Here is a 25,171-nt window from a genome sequence, read left to right as displayed (position 1 = left end):
ATAAATGTTTTCTCAACCGTGCATGACCAAATCAATGACAAATGTTAAGAATCATGTTTAATCCTTTTTTTTTTAAGTTACACAAGAAACAGCCATAGTACAAAGAAAAGCAAACAAACCTCCAAAGTTATCAAGCAAACAACTGGCATCATATGATTAGAAACAAAGAGACTAAAACACTGCCCTTCCTGAGCTATAGGTGGCTTAATAACAAACTACCGTTTTTTCTCTCTTCAAATGCATGCTGAACTTAGATAATTCCCAATAAGCTTTCGCCTTAATACCTTTACTTTCAACTTCACGACTGAGAAAGTTGGGATTGTCAATGTCTGAACAATTAATCACTACATCTTGCTCATCTAAGCATGCAATGTGGATTTAGGAGATAGTCCTCAGTAGTCTACAATGAAGGACCAAACTCCTTCCTTGTTGACTGATTTGGTTCAATTGGTAATGGAAAGGACATCTTTCAAACTTTCAGTTGGAAACCAACATCCCTTTTTTGCTCACAGGACTAAGGCTAGTAATAATGAAAATCCAAGGAACTTGAGAAACTGACAAGGTCCACGATAAAGACTCTTATGAGACATAATTCCTACCACCCACAAGCTGCTAAAAGTCAAATAATTCCTACCATCCACAAACTGCTGCAAAGTCAATTAATTCCTACCACCTACAAGCTGCTGCAAAGTCAATTAATTCCTACTACCCACAAGCTGCTGCAAAGTTAAATTAAAACGCATGAAGCCAACTAGGTGAATGCTCAAGTTTCTTGTGATCATGTCAACTGAGGATTATGAACTATGGTAAATTTCTTTTGCACTAATAAAACTGATCTAAAGAAGGTTTACCCCCTGTTTTTAAGATTTGAATTCATCAGCACTAGGCCACAATGCAGCAACTTTATTAGTGTACCAAGGCTTGCCCTCTGCTTGAGATAAACTAATTACAGACTTTCTGATCCAGTTATGGATTATATATTCTTGGTAGATGAATTATAAATGTAAAAAGGAGGGGAAAAAAGTAAGCTTCTGCTCTATAATGAAGGCTATTACATATCTGCTCTCTACTCTAGTGTGTCAAACACTTGGTTTTTGTTTCTTTTTAAAGTCACTTTTAGCTGTGTAAATTGTAATTACTTGTTTCTGTAATTACTGCTACAAAAACTTTATTGTTCTAAATTCCAAAATCAAATTCAACTCATTTCGCACTCATCTTTCTGTTTGGAGACACTCATTCTTTTACACGTGACATTTGATCATAAAAGGGACGCGTCCCCTTCAATCATCAGCAGGATCTAAGAAAAATCAAAGCAGAAAACGAAAACTGTTTCAAGTTATGAAAAGATTGAAACACTTCCTGAAGTGATGCTCTGATCTGATAACAAGAGTTAAACATTCCACATATCATTCAAGCAAACACCAACGCTGAAAACTGCAAAGGTCAAAAAGGGAGGCAAATGGAAATGCTGCAAACCCTAGAGAAGTTCGATGAGTATCATTCGGGTCATGGGCTTGGCCCATCAAACAAAGAAGTCCGAAGCCGATGTGGAAGACGGTGGTGTTTACACGTGTCAAGTGTCAATACGAGGATAAGGCCTCCGCGTCGCACTCCTCTGAGTCTCTTTGATTGAAACGTTAGAAGTGTGAACGATAAGATAAGCCACTGATCACTGATGAGAGAGAGAAGAGAACCGTTGGCGTTGGGTGCATCGTGCATGTGACAAACAAACCATCAAATAAAAAAAAGGTGATGGGTTAAGCAAGAGCGTTGAATCCGGTAGCTTTATCCAAAATTGTAGGTAAAGTGGGGGCGAAATTACATTTGGGATGCATTTGGTTTGCATTTTGGTTTGCGTGTGTTTTGTCCTATCTGGGTGCGTCAACCCCACAAGTGTAAAGTCACCCAGCTTCAGCATTTCTATAAATGCCCTATTCCTTACACTTCTCTCTTGTTTAATTTTAGCTTTAGGTTCTTCGGTGAGAGTTAGAGAGAGAGAAGAAGGCTTTTTTCTTCTTTCTTTTTTCTTTTTTGTTGGTTTCTCTTGTTCTTTTTTGTAGGTACTGAGGAAGAAAGACCAAGACTTTATCCGTGTGCTTCACTTAGCTCAAGAGCGTGTAAGTTAATCTCCCTTTGTTTTCTCTTGTTGGGTCTGTTACGATTCTTTCCAAATTCTCCTTTTTTTATTTATTTATTATTAAGGTGTAATGTTTAAGTGTGAATTAATTTTGATGTATGGCTTTCTGGGACGGAAAATATTACTCGGAATATGATTATTGACAGGCCGCGTGTGTTAATTGTCGTGTTGTCTGTTGTTGTGAAAATCCCACTTGGCCTTGGTTTCGATCTGTCGCATGTGAGCGTTTGTTTCTGCCTAGAATAAACGCCGTTTGTGTTGTGACGGTTTGTCAAAGGTAGATGGGGCAGTTGAATATAATTTTGTTCTCGAATTAGGTTCCAGATTTGCTTTTTGTGATATCTAATTTGATTTGATCACAATGGTTGGTCAACGGCTGTTAACTCTTGTGGCTGTTGTTGGGCCTTTTCTTTAACAAATATTCGTGGCGTTTTGTGAATGTGAATAAGATATTATTGAGAGACCCTTTTTCAGAAGAATACCAGATAAGGGTGGTTTGGTTTTGGTTAGAGTGTATCAGTTCTTATGTATCTTTCTAGCTAGCAGATAAATTTTGTTGAGTTTGACTGAAATCTGTGTTGTTGTGGTGAGGCATGCAGACAATTCAGGCAAAGGCCTTGAAGTCGGAGTGTGTTAAGGTTTCTTAGGAGTTGCTGCTGTCTTGACTGAAGAAATGGAGGTATATGGCAAATCTATGGTTGCAGGTCCTGCAAATGTTATTTTTCTGTCAAGTATTTTGGGCCAAGAAGGTCCGATTCCTGGTCACAAATGCGACTGGAAATGTCAAAATGAACATGTTTGTGGAAACATGTATCGCTGCAAGCTAACTGGGCTTACTCACATCTGTGATAAAAATTGTAACCAGAGAATTCTGTATGACAACCATAGTTCCCTTTGTCGAGCTAGTGGTCAAATTTTCCCCCTTACACCAGCAGAGGAACAGGCGGTGAGAGGCGTTCGAAGAAAGCTCGATGCAGAGAATTTGCCTTCTGAAAGCTGTGGTTTTAAGCGTAGACGGGGGGATGCCCAATTCCATCCTTCTCCTTTTGAGAGATCTTTCTCTGCTGTCAGCCCTATCTGCAGCCAAGTTGGAGATGGCATGGATATGAGCTAGATATATATATATATTATTTAACTGAAAAAACTCTATCATTTCACTTGTCCTTTTTTTCTCCCTTTTTCTATCATGAGTATGAATAAACGGAACTTGAACAATTATGGTTACTTATCGATGGACATGTATGTTCATCTATTGTAGGAACTCCTTATATTTCTAGTATCAATGTAATGTAGTGCTTAATGTAGCTTGACTGTTAAATGGGGATTTGAGTAGGCTTTATTTGGCATTCAGATAGTTATGAAATCTGAATTGACTTCAGTTTCTTGCTAACCTTGGTGAGAAGCAGACTTTGTAGCTGGATCTGAATGGTGCACTATGAATCGACCATGTACTTTAACTGTTTTAACATTTTCTAGCCAGTTGTTAGGTTTCTAGTGTTTCTGTAATCACAGGGCAGCGTTATTCAACTATTAGTGTACTCATTGCCAAGAGTAGTGCTGTTAAGTTGTATTATTTTACTCCTTTTATATCCCTCAATTCCACTGGAAACTGCTCACCATTATCGATCTTATCACTTATTAGGCTTTCAGGGTCAGGTTGATTGCCTTGACTTCTGTAAGCTCAGGTTCTCTCCAGTTCCTCACGTGGACAAAGTTGTGCATGTGAAAACTAATTTTTAATTTTGCTGCCTAATTTCTTGATCTTTTGCAGGCTCAAGAGAGATGTTCACATTTTCATAATATTCATGTTTTGATTATCTTATTTGTTCCATGAGTTAACTGATGTCTGGCTGTCTGAGTTTAATGTGACTTGTGCAGGTTTTGAAGCATATGCTACCAAGGAGCATTCAAAACATTTGTGTTGCAATACTGAATTACATTTTAATATGGATTTGCTCTAGACTAGAAGATGAAATATTGATACTTCTCTTTTTTTCTTGTAGGTATAAGCTTAGCTGCTCAGGCTCTAATATACCCCTGCCGAAGTTTATACAACAATGATGGGCCTGTAAGTAACGAGTCATGATGAGACTAAGCAGCTGGGACCTGGCACGGAGTGGATGTAACAGTTGAGGAAAGGACAGTTATGATGCTCCCAACAAGTTTTGGTGGATGATCAAGACACTATGAAAAGTTGAAAAAGTCTGCATACTTAAATTCAACGTAGTTTGAATTTTGAAGTACAAGACCAAATGAATTTGTCTTTCACTATCATTTCTTGCCTTGGTGACTTGTTGGTCATGGGTTCGAATCCGGAAACAATCTCTTTGCATATGCAAGGGTAAGGCTGCGTACAACATCCCTCCCCCATATCTTCGCATAGCGAAGAGCCTCTGGGCAATGGGGTACGAAGTTTTTTATCATTTCTTGCCTGTGGACTGTAGTGATTGAACAAATAAAAGTGACCTGTCCTGGGATACTGACAGGTGACAATTATCAGCACTGTTTATCACTCCAGCCTGCCTATATTGGAGGATTGAAAGTGATTTTCCCTTTATTTGAATCGGGAAAGTAAACTCTCCCCAGCCTTGATGATGTTTTTTGCTTCTGTATTCCAGGCAAATGTAAGTTTGTATCCTGATATTTAAATGCCGGAGGTTTGTAATTTGTAAGCATATCTTAGTTTCTATTCTTTTGACATTTTGTATCACACCTTATAGATCATTAATGAAATTTGGAATATTCAAGTTTTATGCAGTTATTCAAAGCTTAGTTCATGTCTGTTTTTGAATTCTCCCTTTAAGCACTATTACACAGCTATTTTTTAAAAAAAAAACTATACAAACCTCCCCTGGAAGGAAAGCCTAGTGGAAAATAAAGAAAAATCTAGGGGATGGTGTTGAATTTTGATTGGTCTCCTTTGTGAACTCGTTTTAAATAAGAAGTGAGGGATTCAAACCATTAATTACAAAATTAATACATTTCTTTATGATAAAGTAAACGTTTATACCATAACAGACTATGAATTTATTATTTTGATATAGTAATATGTAGTATTCAATATTCATCAGCAAGTTTTTTTTTTTTTTTTTTACGAAAGGTTCCACCGATTGGTAGTTAGAAATTATGGTTGGAAGCTGATTTATCCTGTGCTGTGTATTTCGTGGTAACTAACTCGCTATCCAAGTTAGCATCATTGTCCTCCAATTGTTTTCCCAAATTCGTTAATTGTTGAAGAAGCCTTGGCAGGCAGAAGAACAAATGTTTATTGTGAAAGCAATGTGGTACCTGATTGGTTAGCAAATCATTTCCATTTCCATCTTGGAGATACACTTATAAATGGAAAATTATTAAGAATAATCAACCATTCACTAAAAAAGTAACTATTGAATATATGCACTACATAATGAACTATGAAATGATTAAAATTTTCATTATTCATTTTCTAAGATGCAGTTTTTTTTGGGTGGAATTCTCAGCTACAGATATTACTGTATACTTTATTCTTAGTGCACTAGAAGATTTATATTACTTTAAAAGGGTTTTAACAATTCCCAATACTCAAAGAAAACTTTACTACCAAAAAAGAATAAAGGAAAGAGCCTAAGAGGTGCCCTCTTATTAATGTGGAATTAATTTTTGTATAATAATTTTTTAAATAACAAAAATTAACTTACTAATCCTTTTAATAAAAATGGTACTCTGTATGTGGATTGTGTGTAATCAATTTATTTCAATAATAGTTCTTGATAAAGGCTTTACTTCAATAATATTATAAATGTTGAATTTTATTAAATCAATCATTATAAAGTGTGTGTAAATAAGTTATTCCAATAATAATTCTTGGCAAAAATTTTACTTCAATAATTCTATACATATTGAATTTTATTAATTAAATTGTTAAATATTTTGATATTCCCTCAAGACCATGCACACTAAAATTTACATAAATTGGACATTTGTAATCATCTAACATTACATTTGATATTTACTTATATATTTAAAAATATATTATACATTAAATTAGTTCTATTAATTGGTATCTTCTAGTTCTAGTCTGCGACATGGATAATAACTAGGATACTCGAGGGAGGCTGCGGTCAATTTTACCGTTGAAAGAATGAAAGTTATGCTCTCTTTTTTTGTATATATGAAAGTTATGTCTTTTGCTTCCATGAAAGTTCACATATGACATGCCAATGATCAGAATCAGATGCTCCCTGATCGGTCTAGAGGGGTGTGTACCGCAAGGGAACCACTACATGTTTCCCTCTAACACCTAGTCTAGTTACTCTATCTCCTTGGTCCCCTTTTTTGTGATGATCCCATGCAACTTCTTATACGCTACAATCTGAGATTTTCTGATATGATTCTTTGAAGAAATTAATGATTTCTCCGGACAGGAGGTCACAAAGAACTCCATATTTGTACAACTTCCCATGCCATAGCAAAAGCAAATAATTGCTTCTAAGCAAGGCCATCCGCAATAAAAGAAATACCATACCCATAAAGCTGGTCTTGCGGCTGAGGATTTCATGATAGTAACGTCACTGTTTGTCTGTTGTAATGCACAACTGATTTAGCACACAACTCCCTCCTTCAGAACAGTATAAATTACAAATCTTAGGGGCATTGTCCCTTCCCTTGGCCATCAAATTCAATCCCTCTACAGTTTCTAAGGCTCGACCTACATTACCAACTACAATAATCCTTGAAAATGCCAACAAAGTCATCCTGGAACCTCACCAGTTTGCTCATTCTCTTTACATTCTTCTCTTGTTCTTTCTCATACTCGTTCACCATAATCAACAACTGTCCACATACTATATGGCCAGGCACACTTTCAGGTTGAGGGAGTCCACCACTTGCAACAACCGAATTCCAGTTGGACACAGATCAAAGCACCAATCTTACGACTGTTCCAGGTTGGTCAGGATGGATATGGGCAAGGACTGGTTGCACATTTGATGCAGCAGGAGTTGGAAAATGCCAAACAGGTGACTGTGGGGGAAGGCTGGAATGTGAGGGAAATGGTTCTGCTCCTCCTACCTCACTGTTTGAGATAACACTTGGTGCAGGTAATGGACAAGACTACTATGATGTTAGCATGGTAGATGGCAACAATTTGCCATTACTCGCTCTACCACGAGGTGTATATGGTGGTGTCTGTAATGCCACAGGTTGTATTACTGATATTAATAGAGGTAAGAACTTATTTAAAGTACAAATATATCATAAGTAATTAGGTAATTAAATGACCAAAGAATAACGAGGGTACAATGGTATAGGTTGTCCAAGAGAACTTCAATTACTAGGAGGCCATCAAAACCAACAGGTAGTCGGGTGTAGGAGTGCTTGTGAGGCATTCAAGACAGACAAGTATTGCTGCAGAAATACGTGCAAGCCTTCCTATTATTCAACCATTTTCAAGAAGGCTTGTCCAAGATCTTATAGTTATGCCTTTGATGATGGCACAAGCACTTTCACTTGCAAAGCATATGAATACGATATTGTTTTCTGTCCCAACAGCAACGGGTATACACTATACATCATCTCACTCAAATTCGATTAATTTCCTTTCCCTTCCAATTTATTGCCAATTTTCCATACTTTCAAGAAAAAAAAGGACCATAACTAACATTTTACATTACGACACAGGATGAGAAGACCAAATCTTGCATCTCCTCCACCAATTAGGCAACCCTTTTGGAAGCATCAGCAGGTCACTTCCTCATCAAATATTTTATTTCCCTTTCCAGAGCCAATCTTTCTCTTGGTTCTCACTCTTTCTCATTTGTAATATAATAACATCAGAAGAGATTCATAAGGGCTTTCAAAATGGGGGGGGGGGGGGGGGGGGGGGAAGGAAAAAAAAGGCACAATCAATGAGATGGAATCGATGGACAGCAAAAAAATATTACACTTGAAGAACCCTCTGAAAACAAATGATTCAGAAAGCAGTCTTCTAAAGCTCCAATAAGTTCGGAGCTTATTATGAACGAATTGATATCACATAAATACCACCGGTCATAATTCCAGTATACTCACTATTATCTCAAGATAACTTGTAAATCTAGCAAAATAAAAGTTAAGAAGGAAACAACTAGTCTTTTGCAATGTAAACAGGAATATAGGAATCCTCAAATTCATTCTCTCACATATTCTATAGTACATGTTCTGCAGAAATTTAATGAACAAAGTGACCCTTCTAGATGATAATAGCCGGCTAATGCAGATCAATTAAAATAAAAATAGTATTCACTGGAAAAGAAACTACAAAGAGTATAATTAAAACAGGCCTGAAAATGATAAACACAATAAGGAATTTGTGAGAAGTCATTCGACAGATCATAAGCTTTCAACTCTTCTGTGTGTGGTTTGAGAAGAACTCCAACAGCAGCAATTCTACTATCACCATCTTCGTCATGGGCAAAGTAATTTAGCACCACTACTTTTAAACCAAGGATAGAGTTTTATTGGTTCATGGCATATACAAGAAATTACAGAGTTTCTTTGAATCACTTCTTGGTCTTTGCCTTTTTGGAACCTGGAGTTTTTTTCTTTGCTATTTTTGCTTGTGGTTTTCCTCCTGTACTTCTACCTCTTTTCTTTCCAGCACCCTGCATTCAGATTTTCAGCAATTAAGTATGCATGCACCAGCATTTTCATTCACTAAGGAGAAATCCAAAACCAAGAATGACTATCAGGAAACTTACTGATGTTTTGTCAGCCTTCCCTTTGGAATTGCCATTAGCTTGTTCCTCAGCATTCTCATTTTGATCAGTTTGGTTAGTTGACTTCTGGATCTTGCCAGCCTCCTCATCCGAATCAAAGAAGAAACCATCCAGTGTCCCTTCTCATATGAAATGAATAGATGTGAGGAAAGGAATTTATGCAGGATATAAAGGCAACATTATCATACATAAAAGCACCAAATAGTTGTTGGTAGATGCAAATAACCTTCAACCATAGTTTCAGCTTCATACACATTAGAATGCGGCTTCAGCTGTATGAAGTCATTCATGATGGCCTCAACCTGACTAATAAATTACAAGTTAAACACAATGACAGCATATATTTTTTCAAAAATCCTTGGCAAGATTGATTAAATTACTGATGAGTAAGAACATTAAATACAAACTTAAAAAATCTAAGCCAAAGTTTACTAACTAAATGAAGTAGTAATTATAGAGAATAAGATAGAAAATAAGTAGATACTAGATAGCCAACAGACCTTTGCCTCTGACTGCCCAAAGCTAACCTAAAAAAAATAACAAGCTCATGTGAAACATTATTTGAAAGATATTGATAAAAAAAAGTAACTAGCTACATGTCCCTATGAAAACTTTCAAGGTGATGTTAAATACAGATCACGCCACATACAACGCAAAACGTCCGGCAAGGAACTATAGATGTTTTGTATATTGTTCCTGAAATGACAGCAAAATCTGAACCATCAGATACAGGTCACTTGTCACTAACAAGTAAAAGTACTGTATCAATAACTCAGACAATGGAAAATATGTTTTTAGACAAATTATTAACTTCTAAATCCTTCTTAATTATTTTGCCCATAGTTTTTCTCAGTCTCCCTCTTTCTCTAGTAGTTGGGACATTGGGTTATCCTCAATCTCTTCTACTGTCCCTACTGGGACTTCAATAGGTCTTTCTGATAGATGCTAAAACCACCTAACATATCTCTATCTATATATAAAAGGCATTATGATTATCAGTCTGAGATTTTCATTTTTTATAACATGGAGCAAGGTCAACATGCAAAAATCAGAATAGGACTAGTATAGCTTAGCTGTATTATGCTTCTACATGTATGGATGCTACAGTGTTATGATCAAGATATACTACCTCCGCTCCTATTTATAAGATCCAACTTTTTAAACTTGTTTGTTCCTTTATATAAGACCCAATCTATATTGTCTCATGCATTAATTATTTTTAGACTAAAATTACCCCTAATTAAACAAGAGAGAGGTTATATTAGCATGCATTTAGAAGAGAGAGAAACATTAATGACAATGGTATTTTTGGAAAAGTATATAAATTTAGGATAAATTTATTGTTATCAACTAAATTAACTATTTTTCTTAATCTTGATGAATTAAGTAATTGGGTCTTATAAATAGGAACGGAGCCAGTATTTGTTTGTCTATATAAATTATACAGAACAAAGGACTTACAATTTGTGTATTAATCAGAAAACATAAATTAAAATACCTTTCAAGTCTAAACACATTTCCTGATCCCCAGATGGTGAATCTGAAATTATAATCCGTCCAACAGCTCCCATATCACCACTCAGATCAATGGAGTCACCTTGACACTCAATGAGTGCCTGCAAAAAACAGAAAAGCTCTCTGTCAAACCCATTTCCCTTTTCGTGAAAAAGGATTAAAGAAGAAAATTAGAATCAATACTAAAGATAAAACATGTGATTCTTATAAGAAATCTACAATGTATCACACAATTATCAACTCAAAACAAAACTAGCAACTTATCTTTTCACAAAATTGCATTTGTTTTCAAAAGTGAAACCTCTGATACTCATTAGATCGTCCTAATAACAGCAATAAAACATGGCCCTTGCAATTTTACAAGACAGAACATAGAGCAAAGGGAAATCCATAACATACAGTTGTCACCTAACCTTTGTACGTTGAACTTTCTCAGAAAGCATCAAAGGCAACCTTGCGGAGGAAACCTGCAACTTATGAATAACAAGCATAAGTTACTATTTATTTGAAATCACAGGCTTTTTTAGGCAATCATTATAACCTTAACCTTAACAAACCATTCTTACATTTGGTTCAGCAGGCTTTTCACAAGTTTCTTCCTCTTCAACTTTCAAATCACCAATACCTTTTCCCTTTGCACTGGCCTTTATTTCCTTCCCTTTAACTGGTGTATGATCTTCTATATCTATTTGTTTTTGTGAAGACTTCTCTTTTGAACCCTTTTTGGATGGAGATTTACCAAGAACAAGTCCATCCACACACTCTCCTTCACCTGATATTTCATGCTGAGAGGAAAAAGGAATGACTCAGACTCTGATGATAGTGTCCAGATTGAATGAATAGATTCCTATGCAAAAACATCTGATATTAACAGGAATCACAAAATAAGTAGCAGGTCAAACACTGCTTTTATGATAGAAGACACTCAACGCATTAAGAAAAACAATTAAACTGGTTGAGAACTCTTGATGCATCAGAAGCCTCTATGTAGATTTTCAAGGATCGAGCAAGTCAATATACAGAAAATATGGTAAAGCACAGAAATATGTTCGTTTTTTCTTCTAAATCTATGAACACACCCTGACAATTAAATAGAAGAAAACAGGGCACTTACTTTATGGTCTATATGCTTGTCGATGTTTGATTCATTTGCTGTCTCCTTTTCCTCTTTATTTCCTGTATCATCATAAATTAATAACAAATGACTGAATGACAATTCAATAAAAGAAATTAGAAATTACTTTCACATCCTAGCACTGCTGCTAATTTTTTTCTAAAAATCTTAGACTACATGTAAATTGATTTTTATATTTATTATACATGTGTAAATATTATGTTACTCATCTCCTTGACCATAAAACCTATACCTATTCCATGTAGTCATCTCGAGAGAACTCCAAAGCACAAATTTAATCGCAAGTTACCTTCTTTGGGCTTTTTCTTGTCTACTTTCTTTCTTTTGGATGGTGTTTGTTCTTCTACTTTAGGACTTGCAGCTTCTGGTGTCTTTCCGTTGCTCTTTGTGACCTTCAGAAATCTGGGTGACTTTGGAGAAGCCCCTTCAACATCAGTTTTATCTTCATTCCAAGATCCACCATCACGTGAAGACCCAGAATCAGAGGACAGCGTCAACCGCGAATGAGATGGCACCTAGTCCACAATACAATTCCTTATGTTTAACAGACAAAGATGTAAGAAGCATAAAGGAACTGATGTTAAAATTCAAGGTTGCAATTGAACAAGGAAAACGAGGAACCATAAAAGCATATAGTAAAAAGGGGAAGGTGGTAAGCGAAATGAATGGGCATAGAGTGATACCTGAAAAGAACGCAACCAATCCGGGGAGCTCTCCCTTGAACTGCTCATTATCAGAGATGAATGCTAAACGAAAACCAGTTTGGGCCCTGGAAGAAAAAAACGGTTTCTAAGTATCCATTTTGAGTGAAGCAAATGATCGAGCATGTCGTAGGCACAATATTAATCAGATCGTGAACAAAATCCTCGAATCTCGAGAAAAGGGAATCAGCTACGTAAGATTATGTGTGAAATCTGGAAGGAATAAATGTGGGAAAGGAATGCTATGCTAATTGCCACATACCTTCAGTTCACTGCTGCTGCTGCTACCAACCGAGAGCGGGAACTTCTTTCTGGCGCAACTGGAGTCCTGATTTGTTATGTTTTCCTAACTCTCAACGACACGTCGTTTCACAACACCAAATACTAAATTATACAGTTTCTTTTCTTTTTTGTCTCACTTCCAAAATTATTGATTGTTTGAGATTAATAATTTAATATACATAAATTAAGGAGTAGTATTTAATAAGTATAAAATATTAATTAATTTATTTAAAAATATTCTTATTTAATATGAAAATGTAAATGTTGTATTTTTTTAGCAAGAAGAACCATTTCACATGAGATGGAAAGGTCCAATTGTCAAAACTTTGAATTTGTCAAAGTCAAAGAATTCCAACAATTATAACATGATTGATGCTTAACATTTAGTATTACTCAATAAGAATTAGAGATAAATTGACTAACTTAAGAGAAGATGAATAGTTGAATAAACTATTTTGTCAAATGCAGACATTTCTACAGAGCAAAAAATTTAAAAAATAAATGCATTATCAAAATTTAAATAAATGAATAGTCAATATATATTCCAATAAATAAGAAATGAAAGGTTTTCCGGTATCATTATTTAAAAAAATCAATTATATTTAAACCAAAAGTAACCTAATTTATGTTTTATTTGTGAAAATCAAACACACATATATAAGAAGATTTATAATAATTCACATACACTATTCAACAATTAAATTAAAAATTCTTAATAAAAAAATGACCTAATCAGACCACACATGTAATAACCTAAATCATTTACCCAACAAATATAACAACCTAAATCAAATAAAATAATTGGAGTTGATTTTGCTTAATATTTTGCCTTAATAATGGATTTGTTGATTTAAATTAAGAAAATTAAGCCATTAGTGGTAGGATAGATGCATAAGTACTAAACTTCAATTTCATTGTCATTATTGTATAAAAAAAATAATTAAGTATTTGTGCAAAATATTGATTGTGTATAAAAAAAATCTTATTTTTTAACACAAATTTTATGAACTAAACCGATATAATAATTATACAATTTATTTGTACTATTTTTTTGTTAAAAATTGGGAGAGTAAAAATATTTTAGAAATAAAATAAAGTTTCTCTAATATTATCACCTGATAATATGATATCTGATAATATGATATGAAAATTATTATCAACTTGTAAGAATTCAATTTAATAAACAAACAATTTGGTCGGTACCTAAATTTTTATACACGTGCAACTATCTTATTTTTCTAAGATGAAAATATAAATTTTAGTTATTAAAAGTGTAAAAAATACTATAAATATATTTGGTTCTTAACTTTCTTAAATAATCTACATAACACATAATAGTAAATTTGTCACTGAAATCATTGTCAACGTTGTTATGTTCACTAAATTAGATGAAAATTTTCATTAAGATATCATTTTTGCACATTAATGTCAGTCATTTTTTGTTTGACAAAAATGTTAATATTTTTTTATGGGATGAAAATGTAAGTAGTTTTACTTGACCTAAATGTCAGATGTTATTTTTTTTATTAGACCTAAATATTAATATGTTTTTATTGAACTAATTTGTCATACTTGAATTTTTGTTTCATTTAAAGATAAAATATAATTTTAGAATAAATATTTTTTCATTTTTTATCGTTACAAGCATATCATTACAATAATCACTTAAAAAAATATATTCACAAACATAATAATAACAATGATATTGATTATTAATCATAATTTATGTCACAATAGAAATCATCCAAAATAAATATTGTACTAATTCACCAAAATAAAACATTATAACAGTACCAATCATTATAAATCTTTACATATCAATATAAAAGATAAATATATTTCATATTCACTTTTTTTTTAATATGGACTATTTCATTTTATCTGCTGCATTTTTTATACTCTGTAAAACTAAATCTTATATTTATGTTGAAGGAAAGAAGATTAATAAAAATATTAACAAAGTTATTAATTTATTTAGGAGAAAAAAAGATTTGAGAGTAGGAGGAGGGGGAGGAGGCTGGTTAGTGTTTAGTTGGTAGCAAAGTACAAAAGGGACACCGCTCGTAGTTTCATAGGGTGACACTGTGGACTGCATAGCTAATTTGACGACTATAAAAAAAGAACAACGATATAGAAGACAACGTTATAAAAACAAAACGAAATAGAGTAATATCCCCTTCTTTGCTTTTCTTTGAATGGAACAAGCTGGGAAGCAAGGAATTATGGTGACGTCTCAGAGTCAGAACCCCATAGAGCAAATCCAAGCGCGCTTCAAGGAGTTGGAGACTGGCTTCCGCCTCTGGCTCTCCAAGCAGTCCCTCCCCGTCGAGGCCGTCGTCGTCACCACCACCAGCGCCGCCCAGGGCGCCGCTATCGGCGCCTTCATGGGCACCCTCACCGCCGACGCCTCCTCCACCTTCCCCACCCCTCCGCCCAACGCCTCTCTCAACCCCCAAGCCATGGCCTCTCTTAAACAAGCTCAGGTATTCTTTCTACTCTTTTTTTTTATTTTGTTATTATTCCAATTAGGTTAATAGTTTTAATTAATATGTGTGAGACAAAAATCTTAGGGTTTCTTTGTTTGTGTAATTTTTGGTTTTGTTTAATATTATTATGTAGGCTCTAGCTGGAGGCCCTTTAGTTCAGGCGCGAAACTTTGCTGTGATGACGGGAGTGAACGCTGGGATTTCCTGTGTCTTGAAAAGGATAAGGGGCAAGGAAGATGTCCAGTCCAGGTGAGCTTTATGCCTCAAATGATCCAACTTTTTTTTTCTTTCTATCATCGGTTGAGTTTTCCAAACTTTTTACCCTTGTTTTTTCTAACTCCAATTGTTTTTGTAATTTATATATTAGATATGTGCAGTTCCTACCCTAGATGATTATAGGATACAAAGGTCTATGTATATATGGATGAAGTAGTGCTGTAGATGGATCGTAACTTGGAATCATTTTGAGCCACCTTGCTGTAAAATCTTACTCACACTTTAATCATTTTAGAATCACTGGTAATACAGCTACAAAAAACCATGGAAAGAATGTAATTATTCACCATGAGATTCTTTTTAACAACTCCTTCTTGGTCTCCCTTTCCTTTTTTCTACAAGACTAAATTTCATGTAATCTACACTCCTCACTGGTACTTTTAGCGGCCTTCCAGTTCCATGTATGTTTCTAAACCACGTTAGCTAATTTTTTTTGTCATTTTTTCCTCAATTGATGTCATATAAATATCTCCATATATAATCATTTTGTATCATGTTCTTTCTCTTGTGGTTGCACATCCATCTTATCATTCTCATTTCTATTACTCCCACCTTTTTTGTCTTGACACTTTAAAGCCAATATTCATTACCATAGAGTATAATCAAACCTATGGTAGTACTTGAGAGACTTTGCAATTACAAATAACCGCCAATGCCTTTCTCCATTTTAACCATCTCACTTGTATCCTTTGTGGGATATCCTCATTAATTTCTCTATCATTTTGTTACATTGATCCCAAATGTAAACTTAGAATCATGTGGTATGACACTTCCCATTTTTACTTCTAAGTCGTTTTCTCGTCTCTTGTTAAAATTAAAATTATATACTTTGTCTTACTTTTACTTAAGTGAAAACCCTTTATTTCCAAAGACTGTCCCCAAAGTTCAAGTTTAGAGTTAATTGCTTTCCTTGATTTCTCAATCAAAACTAAATCATCCACAAAAAACATGCATTTTGGAATAATCTTTTGTATGTTTGTCGTAAGTACATTCTAGACTGATTAAACAAGGACTTAAGTCCTTAGTTTGAACTTCTGGAGTTCTCACACTAGTGAAATCACTAGTAATAAAGTTGATAATTTTTTTTTTTCGCTGAAGGGAAAGTTGAGAATTTATTCCTTCATATAATTATTTTTATCAAAAGAAAATATTTGTGAAAAATAAAGAGAAGTAAAAGAAATAGTAGAATAAAAGGTTTTATGCAATGAAGTATGAGTATATTATATATGTAGTTTTCCTCTTTTACTGTGATCTTACCTGCTATATTTTTTGTTATCTGCAGGATCTATAAGGATAAACAAAACATTTTAAACATTTAAAAATAGAAAAAAAGTTTATGAAATTTTTTTATATAATTAATTAATATCTGTTGTCTTCCCTTTAGCTGTGATCTTCCTTGTGAAAATAGTTTTATTTTCAGAATGAGGTCTATATTTCTTTTACTTTGTGTAAGCTAAACAAAAATTGCATAAGTTGATGGAGATATCTATTGTCAAAAACTCTGAATATGATTGATATGATGTGAAATAATGTGTTACATAATGCTGACTCCATTGTCCTATTTATACTAGATACTTGGGACAAGTACTTTACTAGTAAATGCTCAAAACCACTAATAGAATAAGACTACTAACCCTGAATTTATAGGAAAAAAATGAGGAAATATAAGAAAATCTAGAACCCCCTACTAAGTGTTCATTTAAGATACTTTAAAATATTGAGATATTTTCTAGATATTCTAACAGTTACTTAAAGCTGTCAACTTGCCATGCTGCTCAAATGAATGCAAATTCAGAGGTATCAAAACATATTCTAGTTTTAAGATGTGGCCTCTGAAAATTCAACCTCTGGTTTGAAACTTGAAAGTCATTGAAGGGTCTTCCAGTTGCCAGTGTTCTGAGAATATGTCCAAGTGTCCAGCATGTATTGATGATTACAGCAAATGAAATGGCTCCTGTGGGCTTTAATGTTTATGGATCATGTGTGACTGAATTATGCCCAATGAAAGCTTTTGTTCATTTCTTAATTCCTATTTTGTAATGGTCTGCTCAGTATCTTGGTTTGCTATTACGTTGTTACAACCAATGTTTGGTATATAGCAATTAAACTTGACTTACTTTTGAGAATCCACTAAATTATCTATTGCAGCATGGCGGCAGCTTTTGGTTCAGGGGCCATGTTTTCATTAGTAAGTGGCATGGGTGGACCAAATCAAGCAACAAATGCAGTCACTTCTGGACTTTTCTTTGCACTTGTTCAAGGTGGACTTTTCCAGGTAGGCATGAAGGAAAAGCTAATGTCTCTTTCACAGTTTTTGTAGTCACTTGTTATTTTGTGCCTTCATTTGTGATCAGTGAGAACAATGATTGTTCCGCTTTCCATTTTGGTAACATACCAAGGGAAAGTGTCTTACTGTTTATTGGTATCATTTATTAAAAAAAAATCTTGGGGTAATCCTTGTTGGGCTTCTAATATTAGCTATGGTTTAAAATTTTGAACATGACTTATTGTTCTTCATAAGTAATGCGAGTTTTATAATTTGGTGTCCCATAAGTGGCATGTCTTCAATTATTCATTAATTACGCAGATAGGACAAAAGTTTTCTAACCCACCTGCTGAAGATACTCACTATGCTAAAACAAGACATATGTTGAACAATCTTGGCCTTCAGAGTTACGAAAAGAATTTCAAGAAAGGCTTGTTAACAGACAACACTCTGCCTTTACTCACAGACAGGTAGGAAGTTCAATTTTTTTTGTCAGTTTTTTCCCATATATTTTGTTTACCATGTATTTTGTTTCTCTATGTTGTGTTTCAGTGCTCTCAGAGATGTCAGGATTCCTCCTGGACCTAGGCTTTTGATTCTTGACCATATCCAGAGGTAGGAGTTAGGAGTTCTGCTTTATATTTATCATATACCATATCCTTTATTTTCCATACGCTTTGATACTGAAGTCTGGTTTCAGGGACGCGGATTTGAAAGAGAAGCGAGGACGCCGAAAGTGACTGATATGAAGAGTTTGCTGCCTTTGAACTTTGAAATCCATTGAAAAATGGATAGTAGGAAGTTTGTGTTCCAAATGAATTTTGTCTTTTTTTGTTTGTTAGCTCTGTTCAATTGTTGTTGCAGAATACTTGATACAATTTGGTTAACCAATCAGTTATATTTTAGTTGTGCCATGAAACGTAAATGGCTTGAAAGTAAATTTAGGGAGCATGAATTTGTTCACTCTAAAATAAGAAAAGTTATTGCTTCCTTGTGGAGGAATTGTTACCGTTTGATTTCATTAGTTCAGTCAATGATTCGTTCCATAGATAATGCTAATCGGAACGGAAGAAGAAGACTTGCGCCGCTATTATTATTGGGAGTGATTTGCTTTTAACAATAGCGCCTGAATCGTTTGTGGAAGTGAATGATAAGTAATTTACTATTCTCAAATGTTTTTTTTTTTTATAACTAAGTATATGAGGTTTCTATTTGATAAGTAATTAATCTTTTTCATGTCTGTCGTTGACTTTTGGTCCATTTTCAAAGGTTTGAGTGTAAATTTAATCGTATATTTAAATTTAGATAAATTAATTTTATGTGTAAAAGGTACAATGTTATCTGAAGAACCCCAATGGGCGTAAGATAATAGAATTGTTTGATGCATGTTAAGGAACGGTACAGTTGGTTGGGCCAAAACTACAGTTCTTTTTTTTCTGTGTTAGATATTGTTATTAATTCCAATGTATTAAAAACTGTGTTATCTGTTACTTACTAATTGATATGTAGGATTACTGAATAGAATAATGTAATCTATGATCATACTTTTAGGAGAAAATAAGTTATTTACTTATTTTATATTATCAAATAATTATAAATTATTATGCATATAATAAATTTGTTAATTTTTATAATAATTTAACGGTGATTTTTATAGTCACTAAACTCTCCTTTTTTGTGTTGTATTTTTTTTTGTTTTTCGCGGGATAGAACCGAAATAAAAAAAGAGAATTATTGAGCTTTTATTCTTGACTTCTTGTATTGTACTGCTTTTTTGAAAAATACTACACAAATTACAACTCCGTGTCATTTGATTTACACACAAATTACAGTGTTGTTTGTTATTGACAAACTTTTATTCTTGTGTTGTAGACAAGCTTTATCCCAAACATGGATAGTGAAAATTCGAAGTTTCATGTCATTGAGCTTTTTTTTTCTCAGTAACATCTACTACTTTAAAAAATTATACAAATTACAACTCTGTCCATTTGATTCACAAACAAATTACAATAGATAGGAACTGTTTTTCCATCGTGTTCTATTTTATGGATAACTCAGATGTGTGAATTGTCTGAATTATACAACGGTCGTGTGTATGCAACAATATGGTTCTTGAGTCGACCCTTCCAGAATCAAATAAAAAAAATGGTTCTTGAGTCAGGTCATTTAAAAACAAGGGAAGGACAAAAGAAGGCCAACATGTCATTTTAGTGGAGGACCATCACATCGCAATTTTGGGGATTGTCTGTAAGCCTGTAACAAACGCTGGGAAGGATTGTGCAGTTCTAAGAGATCCCATGGTTCAAAACTTTTAAACAGATTTTCAGAGAAGCCAGCTATCTATATCACAATGGTTCTAACTTGGAGAATAATCAAACAACTTTTTATTTTTTAATTATATTGGTTTAATACTCAATCACAAATCTACATGTTTAAATTATTTTAAGATGATTATTCTAAAAGTCAACAAACTTATTATATATGATAAATTATAATTAGATGAGTATACAGTACAAAATCCTTTTTCTCTTATTATATTGAGCAAAATTTACAAATTCACTCATATCCAATGTTTCTAACAGTCTAGCAGTAAAAAAAATTGAATGTGCTACTTTCATTCATCTAGGATTTTTTTGTTTGTACAACAACAATACAGATTGAATATAAATTCTCGTGCATTTTTTTGTTTGTACAACTCCACTGCTAGGCCAATCCTAGTAGGTTTTTCATTCATCTAACATTTATTGTGCACTGTTTAACTTGTGTAAATGCAACCACCTTCGTTGTCTTTAAACAATGAATAAAAAAAAGCATTTTTAATTTTCTTATATGTCAAATGTTAATTGATCATTTTGGGACATTTTTATAAACAAAATATCAATAAATTTATTTTAATATAATTGATCGAGTCAAAATTATTAATTTGACTAGTAAATTTATGAGAACATGACATATTGGTACGTGCCATATTTAAAAGAAAAATATAATAAGTGACTTATCCTTCTTAAATCTGTTAGTCAAACTAGTAATTTTAATCCATCAGCAGTCAAAAAAGACTCGTGTAAATTTATTGTAGTTTACACATCCATATTGGTATTTTATTTGTAAAAATAACCCAAAATATTCAACACAAATCGAACAGTGTAAATTGTAAAACCTCCATTCATATGTCTTCAATTTTCTGTACTTTAACTAAAAGAATCGTGTAACTACGATCTAACAATTTATGCTTTATTTGGAAATATCAGGAATGAGCAAAACACCCAAATTTCTTCTACGACTCCTTTTAAAACCAGTTTCCAAAAAGGTATGGTCTACTAATCCGTTTAGTGCACATATTGGTGTAGTTATCCAAAAACTATCCTCAAAAGGATTCTTTACTCATGGAATTCAAAATGCACTCAATTAGAAAATGGGTGTTGGTTAAGATGCTACTACCTAAGAGGGACTAATTTATACATCAACATTATGGACCTTAGACCGCAAGGTAATAACTATAATTGCCTTCTGTGTAATAAGGAAGCAGAAATTGCGGGACATTTATTCTTCTCTTGCTGTATAACTGATCAAATATGGAAATATTATTAGGGTTTGCTAAGCTTAGAACATTGATTAAAGAATTAAAAAAAATATTAATTATGAAAATTATAGAACACAAAAATGGTCATGGATAGTTCAAATTTTAGCATTCCAATAAAAACATAACACGCTGTTAGCATTTGTCATATTGTTATTCTTGGATGGGCCTACAGGTTCAGGTTGTTTTGCCGCAGGATACTATCTCACACTTCTGTCAGCATAACGTGGTTGGGAAAGGTAAAGCACAAGCTACTGCGTGGAAGGTTGTATGGGTTGCCATCATGTGTTGCATATGGAACTTTAGAAATAAAATTGTTTTTAGACATAGGATTTTGGCTTCTGAAGATTTGTTGGAAAGCATAAGAATCAAAACATGGATGTGGCTGAAGACCAATGTCAAAGGATTTTCCTATTCTATGTTTGAATGGATTAATAGTTCAGATCTATGTCTAAGTAATATGGAAGGCTGAGTATGGGGTGGATTCACGATCCAACTTGGTGTTATTGCTGATCTAGGATTATGCAGTCATGATTGGGTATTATGTAACGGTCTCTGTTTGCAGTTGTTTTGGTTTTTTTTTTTTTATTTGAAGTAAATGAGCCTAGGCCCCCTCAGAAGCCATCACATTAAAAACCACCAGGAAAAAAAATCAAAGATACATATGCTGAGTATTTATTAGGATACAAATATAAAATTTGAGTATTTATAATGACAAACATATTTTAACCCTATTATAATTACTTCTATTGTATTGACTTATAAAAAAAAACATTCGAATGCTTTCATCCTTTCTGTCTAAAAACATACCAATGGATCGAGTGGAGGAAGAGAACTAGTGTTTTCTACATCCCTCCATCCTTCATTCCTATGCTCCAAACAAAGTGCAAGACACATGTTTCCACAGTCAGCATATTTTTTATGTTTTTTTAAAAACTCAAACTATTATAAACACTTCCAAAATTTTATTTTTCTTTTCAAATTCTCTTCACTATCTCATTCTTTTCTCTCTATTTTTATTCATTTTTGAATTATTTTCTAGACATGAAAATTGACTGAAACTGATATAACATTATTGCTTTAGATGATATCAACATGTATTTTACAGTAGATAATTCTTTTCATTATATTTGGTTTTATCATTTCATCATTTCCTTTTATTTACTTAATTTGCAACATTTTCTCTTTCAATTTTTGTGTTTATCTTGGGATTTAGAAAGCTAAAAAATTAATATAAAAATTTATGATTAATATTATAATTTAGTCTCTTTAAAGGTTTTGTCTTAGGCCCTAAATATTGTAGACAGGGCCCTGCATATAATGAATATTTGGTCATTATCAATGTTGTGAGTGGGATGATAAAAATTGGAAAATTTCAAATGTATATTTCAAATTTGGGGTTTCCACATTTGAGAACTCAGGGCAATAAAAACCCAGGGCATTTGTAGCCATATTAAGTAAATGAACTTATATGTCATTTTAAATATAGAGTGGAAAGCTAAAAAACTAATTTATCTTCAATAATAAACTGATAAGAGACGCAACTAAGCTGGATATCGCAACAAGACAAGTACATCAAATGCCAAAACAAAGCAACGATAATAATCATCCCAAAGAAAATAACTCCTAAATAGACAGACAAATCCTCTGCAAATTGCGATGATGGATAGAGTAGTTTGAAGAGGAGAATAATGGTTTGTATCGTATAATTAGCAGATAAGGGTGTGTACAGTGAAATTAGCAGACCAGCTAATAAATTGAGATAAGTTAAGTGATTGAATTAATTAAAAGTATTTGATACATTTAATCCTTAACCAACTTATAAATATAAAATAATGTAAAGGAATGTATTTAATTATTTGAGCATGTAGAATTCAAATTTTAACCAAATAAATTTTAATCTAGTAAAATAAATTTAAAATAAACTCCTTTGTCTTGTTAAATACACATTAAATATGTATTTACATTAACTCGTTTATACTAAATTTATTCTAATTAAAAAAATAAAGCGAACCTTAAAAACTATATATTTCCATGGATTAAAGCAAATTAAGCATGCTAATAGCATACATTTAACTCTCCTTTGTGATGTGTAATATTAACTTTGGGCATTTGGGTTGTGAATTATGCTTGGTTCTACATTTTTCTTATATTAAATTATACGATCATTTATCAAATTATTAAGTAGGTACCTGAATTATTTGTAAATGTTTAAATAGATTCTTAAATTAAATTTTTTAATTGAGTTTTGAAACTAAAAAAAAAAAAGTAAGTCTCTAGAGTCTAGACTTGGGTTTGAAACTGTAAAAAAAAAAGAAGACAATTTATAGCGGTTTTAAAATTTCTAAAGACTCACATTTTTTAATAAAATCAATTACCTAATTAAAAAAATAATTTAAGGATCTATTTAAAAAAAATTAATCAGTTCAGAACCTACTTATTTTTTTAAAAAAATTGTTATATTTCTTTTGATTTTTTTACACTAATTTTGTTAATTATTTAGAAAATAATACACCAATACTCATTATACATTTATTAACTCTCTTGATTATTTAAAAAACATTACAAAAATTGATTCCTATTAAAAAGTTAAAAAGTACGAATTCATATGCCAAGATCAAGAAACTTCAAAGAAATATTATAATTTCTTACTTAATTATTTTTATAGTAAAACATATGGATAATCATGGGTTTAACTTTAAAGCCAAATGAAAGACAAAAATTGAATTGGTTGGATTCACAGGTCTATCTAAATTTTAAAATTACAAACTTATGATCAGGTTAATTGGTTTATTTCAAGTTATTATTACAAAGAAAAACAATTTAAATCAATCATTTATTTATTTTAAAATAATTGTTGTCCTAAATTGTATAAAAATAATAATAAATAAATAAAAGAGAATAACAAATTTTCAAAGTAACATTATATTGTCGTTAATTTATTTATAAATTTTATTATTTATCATTAATATTATAAAAAATAATTAATATTAGGTTGAAAAACTAAAATATTAGACTATAATTATAATATAAGAGAGAAAATAATTTGAATTGGTTTGAATAAAAATGTCCAATAGCAACACCTACTAAAATGAAAGTCTTGCCTCCCTCGGGTTGCAAATGACCATTATAAATTATTGCTATTTGCTAACGTGTTTTGTGTGGTTGCCAAATACTTGGACGCCATTTATGTGTGGGTCTACCATTGATGTATCTCACTCACTTATGACTCATGTGCAAGCCTGACTTTTCGCTTGCGCCAATGGTCACAACTCACCAAGTTGTACTACTTTTTTTGGTATCCATTCACTCTCCAAGTCACTAAAACTATTACATTTTAAAAAGCTTACCTCCACCAATTATGGTTGCAAAAAAGATTATGATATGGTATGAAAAGTACGATGTGATTTTTAAATATTTGGATGTATATTACTGTTTTGTTGTCTGTTTATAACTAGCTAGCTAGTAGGGTAAGACAATATACTTCGAGAGAAAGAGATAATTCTTAATATTTGTTATTTATGAACTAAAATAATTAAGAATAATTTAGTCAAATAATAATAGTGCAAGAGATCATTTTTTACTAATGAGTGTGTTTGACATCACATTAAACTAGTTCATAGCTTATTTAATTAGTTTTTTAATTTGTTAGGTTAAATTCAAGTGTTTGATAAATTGTCCTATTTTAGTAGTTTATAAATTATAAGCTTTCAGATAAGCTTATAACTTGTAATTTATTATCTTTGTACAATGTTATTCTTAATACATTTTAGAATAAATTACATTTTCTCCTGAGAGATGATATTATACTGCTTTCTTCACTTATGTTTTTTTATTTTATTTTTAAAAGCAAAACATTACATCCAACCAAGATAATAGCAGAGCCACAAGAAGTCACCTAGCTAAGTCCAAAAAAAAAAATTCAGGACATTTTATTTTTAGTGTGCAAGGAGTTTCATAAAAAATAAAAAAATATAAAACAAAGAGTGTAAATAACAAATCCAAGAATTCATGTTGTGATGTCGCGGGATTGCAGAATCTAATGAACAATTAAATATTTAT

General features: G+C 32.6%; 3 protein-coding genes and 1 pseudogene across 4 annotated transcripts; 3 read left to right on the top strand and 1 right to left on the bottom strand.

The window, feature by feature from the left end:
* Positions 1-1,650: 1,650 nt before the first annotated feature.
* On the top strand, positions 1,651-4,898 carry LOC114410205. Of its 2 annotated transcripts, XR_003666281.1 has the most exons (3): positions 1,651-2,117; positions 2,737-2,816; positions 4,141-4,898. XR_003666281.1 is itself a non-coding variant. In XM_028374048.1 (2 exons), exon 2 carries the CDS (start codon positions 2,811-2,813, stop codon positions 3,249-3,251), a length of 441 nt encoding a protein of 146 aa, XP_028229849.1. In that variant the 5' UTR covers positions 1,652-2,117; positions 2,737-2,810; the 3' UTR covers positions 3,252-4,898. The 2 variants fall into 2 exon arrangements, 1 of the variants encoding a protein (XP_028229849.1); XM_028374048.1 differs by having other exon boundaries at positions 1,652-2,117; positions 2,737-4,898.
* Positions 4,899-5,831: 933 nt separating this feature from the next.
* LOC114410905 (thaumatin-like protein 1) lies at positions 5,832-7,709 on the top strand. Its single transcript, XM_028374808.1, has 3 exons — positions 5,832-5,841; positions 7,063-7,341; positions 7,426-7,709. Exons 1-3 carry the CDS (start codon positions 5,832-5,834, stop codon positions 7,707-7,709), a joined length of 573 nt encoding a protein of 190 aa, XP_028230609.1.
* A 517-nt stretch (positions 7,710-8,226) lies between these two features.
* Positions 8,227-12,618, bottom strand: LOC114410204 (annotated as a pseudogene).
* Positions 12,619-14,583: 1,965 nt separating this feature from the next.
* Positions 14,584-18,546, top strand: LOC114410203 (chloroplastic import inner membrane translocase subunit HP30-2-like). Its single transcript, XM_028374047.1, has 6 exons — positions 14,584-14,987; positions 15,124-15,239; positions 17,415-17,541; positions 17,854-18,002; positions 18,085-18,147; positions 18,233-18,546. The coding sequence occupies exons 1-6, from the start codon at positions 14,700-14,702 to the stop codon at positions 18,270-18,272; spliced, it is 783 nt and encodes a 260-aa protein (XP_028229848.1). The 5' UTR covers positions 14,584-14,699; the 3' UTR covers positions 18,273-18,546.
* Positions 18,547-25,171: the final 6,625 nt, after the last annotated feature.

This window comes from Glycine soja, chromosome 4 (genome assembly GCF_004193775.1).
Source record: "Glycine soja cultivar W05 chromosome 4, ASM419377v2, whole genome shotgun sequence".
Taxonomy (NCBI): Eukaryota; Viridiplantae; Streptophyta; class Magnoliopsida; order Fabales; family Fabaceae; genus Glycine; species Glycine soja.
This window is presented reverse-complemented; position numbering and strand designations above follow the sequence as displayed.